This window comes from Bactrocera latifrons, unplaced genomic scaffold, assembly GCF_001853355.1.
Source record: "Bactrocera latifrons isolate USDA-ARS-PBARC rearing strain unplaced genomic scaffold, ASM185335v1 scaffold_354, whole genome shotgun sequence".
In the NCBI taxonomy this organism is placed as follows: Eukaryota; Metazoa; Arthropoda; class Insecta; order Diptera; family Tephritidae; genus Bactrocera; species Bactrocera latifrons.
This window is the reverse complement of record NW_017536995.1, coordinates 109684-114060: the sequence shown is the minus strand read 5'-3', so window position 1 is coordinate 114060 and position 4377 is coordinate 109684. Positions and strand designations below refer to the sequence as shown.

The 4377-nt window shown below is 31.7% G+C and overlaps 1 protein-coding gene across 1 annotated transcript; it reads left to right on the top strand.

The window, feature by feature from the left end:
- The first annotated feature begins 595 nt into the window (after nt 1–595).
- Nucleotides 596–1207, top strand: LOC108971703. Its single transcript, XM_018937948.1, has one exon. It carries the CDS (start codon nt 596–598, stop codon nt 1205–1207), a length of 612 nt encoding a protein of 203 aa, XP_018793493.1.
- Nucleotides 1208–4377: the final 3170 nt, after the last annotated feature.

Here is a 4377-nt window from a genome sequence, read left to right as displayed (position 1 = left end):
TTATCAAGGATAATCTACCTTTTGAGTTTGTTGAAGGTATATTAAAATACATTACGAAACAAATTGATAAACAACATTTTCCTCTTTACAAAGTCCCAACACGAAATACCATCAAGGCTCACATTAAAAAAATGTACGATGGAGAAAAAGAACAATGTGTAGCGATGCTAAAAACTTTTTCATATTTGAGTTTAACGACAGATATCTGGACTGATGTAGAAATGAATAGCATGCTTGGTGTGACCATTCATGGTGTAAATGGGACGAAGCAATTTAATGGAACAATTGGCGTTTATAAATTAACGGAAGCACATACTGTATCACATATTTCCGAAGTTCTCATTGCTGCTTTGAAAGACTTTTCTATTGACGAAAAACAAGTAATGGCTGTAGTGACCGACAATGGTGCAAACATCGTAAAAGCAGTACATCATTCATTGGGCAAAAAACGCCATATTCCTTGTTTTGCACACACCATCAATTTGGTATGTGAAAACTCACTGAAAATCCTGAAGTAAATGCAGTTGTTGTAAAAWGCAAAGAAATAGTTAAGTGGCTAAAAAGAAGTGTTAAAGCTAATGCTGATCTTCGAAATATGCAAGCTGCTGCCGGAGTACCTGAACGCAAAATGCTAAAGACAATTTTGGACGTGCAAACACGTTGGAATTCGACCAACTACAAGCTTGAACGGTTCATTAAACTATATTCATATATTAACCAAATACTCCTCAATTATTCTGACGAACCTTTAATGATACCATCTAAGAAAAAAGATGATATCATGGAAATACTCAGTATATTGAGTCCATTAGAGGCAATGACTGTACAACTAAGTGGTGAACAACGAGCACCGTTAAGTCAAGTAATTCCATTAGTTCACTATGGTCTGGAACAAATAGTGAGAATAACAGCTAAACAGCTAGTCGCTGAAAAGCTAAAAGATGTCGTGTTAAATCAGTTTGATTGTAGATTTGGCTACATCGAACATTCCTTTTTGCTAGCTGCATCAACATTACTCGAACCGAGGTTCAAAATAATTCATTTCAAAGACCCGTTAGCGTTGCCCCCAGTTATAAAGTTTTTACGTACTGAAATAACAGTTGCAGATGATACTATGGAAACGGGCAGCGGGTCGTCAGTAGAATCGGTAGAGAATGAGTTTGACCTCTGGGCTGCTCACAAAACTCTAGTCCACAAGATGAATTGAGCTTTTATTTGAATTGTCAGGTATTAGAACTAAGTCGAAACACTGTAAATGCTTGTGAAGAAATCAAAACCGTTTACCCAAAGCTGTACGGACTTTCAAAAAAGTATTGTCATCTACTTGGTACCTCAATACCAGCTGAGCGGCTTTTCTCAAAATCGGGTGAAACTGCGTCCGAAAAACGCAATCTTTTGACAACAAAACGTTTATCGGAATTGCTTTTTCTTCAAACTTGGTTGAACAGAGAATATATTTTCTCGACTTCAATGAATATATTTTCATTTATTTCCCATTTTGCAAAAATAGTTTCACAAAATTTTTATTCAGTGTGTTGCCGTGTTATGCTATACAATTTATTACTTTAAGTACGTTTTCGTTAAATTTTCAAATATATTTCGATTATTAAAATGCATAAAAGTCAACTATACATAGTATTGATTAAAATTTTATTTAAATGTCCGACTATTGGTAAATCCTATTTTATTAAAAATATTTTAAGAATATTTGCGTAACTACTTCAAAAAACAATGTGTTTCGTTCAACTGTGTGACTGTCTCTTATACACATCTAGATGTGTATAAGAGACTAGAAATATATTATATAAATATTATATGGCTGCAAATAGGCCTACTGTGCGGAAAAAAGGTGATCCCAGCTGTTGAAGACCATATAATTCGTTTGTTACTTGTATATTTCTACAATGCTTCAAACAGTGAATATGTGTGACAATTGTTCATCCGCGATCTTTCCTGTTCGGCGACACGAGAAAAATGAGATTTTGTGCATATACAGCGCCATACCCGACATACATATGTGGATAACTTTAATAACACCACTTGTAAGGTTTGTTTAATTCTTATATTAAGACTAACTATACTAACATTCTTTGTTAGCTTGTTTCCTAATAATTTATGCTTTTCGTCGAGTTGGCGTCACCTACCAGTAATTCGCTCATTCTATTATTTCAAAACTCAAAGAATTTGGAATGAAACCCAGTTTCTACTGATATGTTAGTAAGGTATTATGCTTTTTATACCCAATTTCTATTGGTAAGTTGGTTAGTAGCTGGTTGAAAAAGTGAGTATACAACGTACTGCGGGGTATTACATACGTAATGCTCAAAGTATTTTCGAATGGGCACAAAACGCATTTCAGACAATAGATTTCGATTTCAGCTCAGAAGTGGGTCATGATGCTCATGAAAAGAAATTATAAAAGCGCCTGGATAAAGCAATAAAAAACATTTTCAATCAATGATCGACTAGAAGATTCGAAATCAAATTCTCTCAAATATGAATCAAGGGACGATATATTACTTTTAATTGAAAATGGGAAATTACTTTAGACATTACATTTACTTAACAGCACTGCGCATTAGTGATAGATGTCTATTTCAGATTATTTTATGTCATACATATTACTAAATATTTATTATAATAAACAATTCTTAGTTCCATATATTGTGTGATATTATGAAATTATTATACACATAAAAGAAATTATGTTAATTATCAATTCTGTACATTCACATTACTCTACTATTTATGTATTACAGTACGAAAACTGAAAAAATCAGACTACAACCACGCCTATTTCTCATATACATAATATAATTATAAATCTCATCTGACTTTTTCAAGTGCAAAAATTGAGCACCAATGCTAGCAAAGCCTTTGCTTTGCATGAACACTGCCTTTGTAGTGTTTCAGCTGCAAACCAAAACTTATCGTAATCGAAGCTAAACTGCTCAATTCCCCTGGAATCGAATATATGGATCCCAGTTCCTATTGCGATATTTTAATCGAAAATGTCGAGAAAATCCTAATCTTAATAATAATGTCCCTAAAAAAGTACCGGACATATCGGTCAATACGTGAATTATCTTAATGTAATTGTCTGTAATACCACTGTGTCTCTCATATATATATATATGTATTATACCTAATATAAAATTTAAAAAATTCCGATTGGCTTTAGACCGTATATATATAAATATGTAAGATATTTTAACAAAATCAACGGAACATATTACATTGGACATCCTATAGTTATATATATATATATGTGATACTGTTCTACATATTACCCAAAATCCCAAATATGTACTACGTATAACTTGTACTTGTTTGGAAATATATTCTTGAACTGAGGAATGTCAAAAGTTAGTGAAATCGGCTGAGATTTTACTGCCCACAATATATCGCATATAATAATTTCTCCCTATCTTATTTTAAACCGTTTAGTCAAAAGTGTGATATTTTAATAAATTTAAGTTAATATGAATAAAATTGGCTTAGTTCTAGTTCGATATATTCCAACCCTGTAGTTGACGTTTTGCACATCAACGCTAAATATTAAATTAAGCCTTTTCGCTTGACCTTAGGTCACATATACATACATATCTTATTTGAAGATGGTGGTAATATACCCTGCCAACCACGGCTACCCACTTGTGTCAAATATTTCGATACAACTACACATTTTTTCTCTATGCACTAACCGCAACGCACATTTTTGGGTTATTTTTGGTTTACCTAAATGCGATGAAAAAATGTTTCTTTCATTTCTTGATTTATTTGAATGAGTGCGAAGGAAAAAACATAACTGTCATAGTGCCAAAAGAAAATCCCRAAAAGGGTAATAAAAAACGATTGAAAGACGCATGTCATTCGTGCTCGTACCATCGTAAAGGAGGAACGTACAACAAGAAGGTAAGTAAGTGAATTTTATGTAATTTTTTTTAAAAATAATTTGCAAATAGTTACTTCATTTATTTTTATAGCTTTGGAATTCCTAGTGAACTGAAAAAAGCAACAGAAGCAGTAAATATCAATTATTAAGTAAGTACATATGTGAAAAAAGTGTGTGTACTCTTATGCGTTTAAGGCGGCCTGCACAATCCAATATAATATATGAAAACAAATGTTTGTTTTAAATTTTAAATAATCAAATAATATTTATCCTTTCTTTGAAATGTTATTATTATTCTTATTTAATTAATTTTTGTTTTCAGAGTAATTTTTTTTTTGTATTATATATATTGTATTTTTTCAGAGAGTATTAATCTTTCTTTTTATATATTACAAATTCAATGTAATTATTATTTATTTGCAGGTTTTAATATCCTTTATTTTATTTTCAGGTATTTTTATTTCAGGTATTTGTCTGTTACA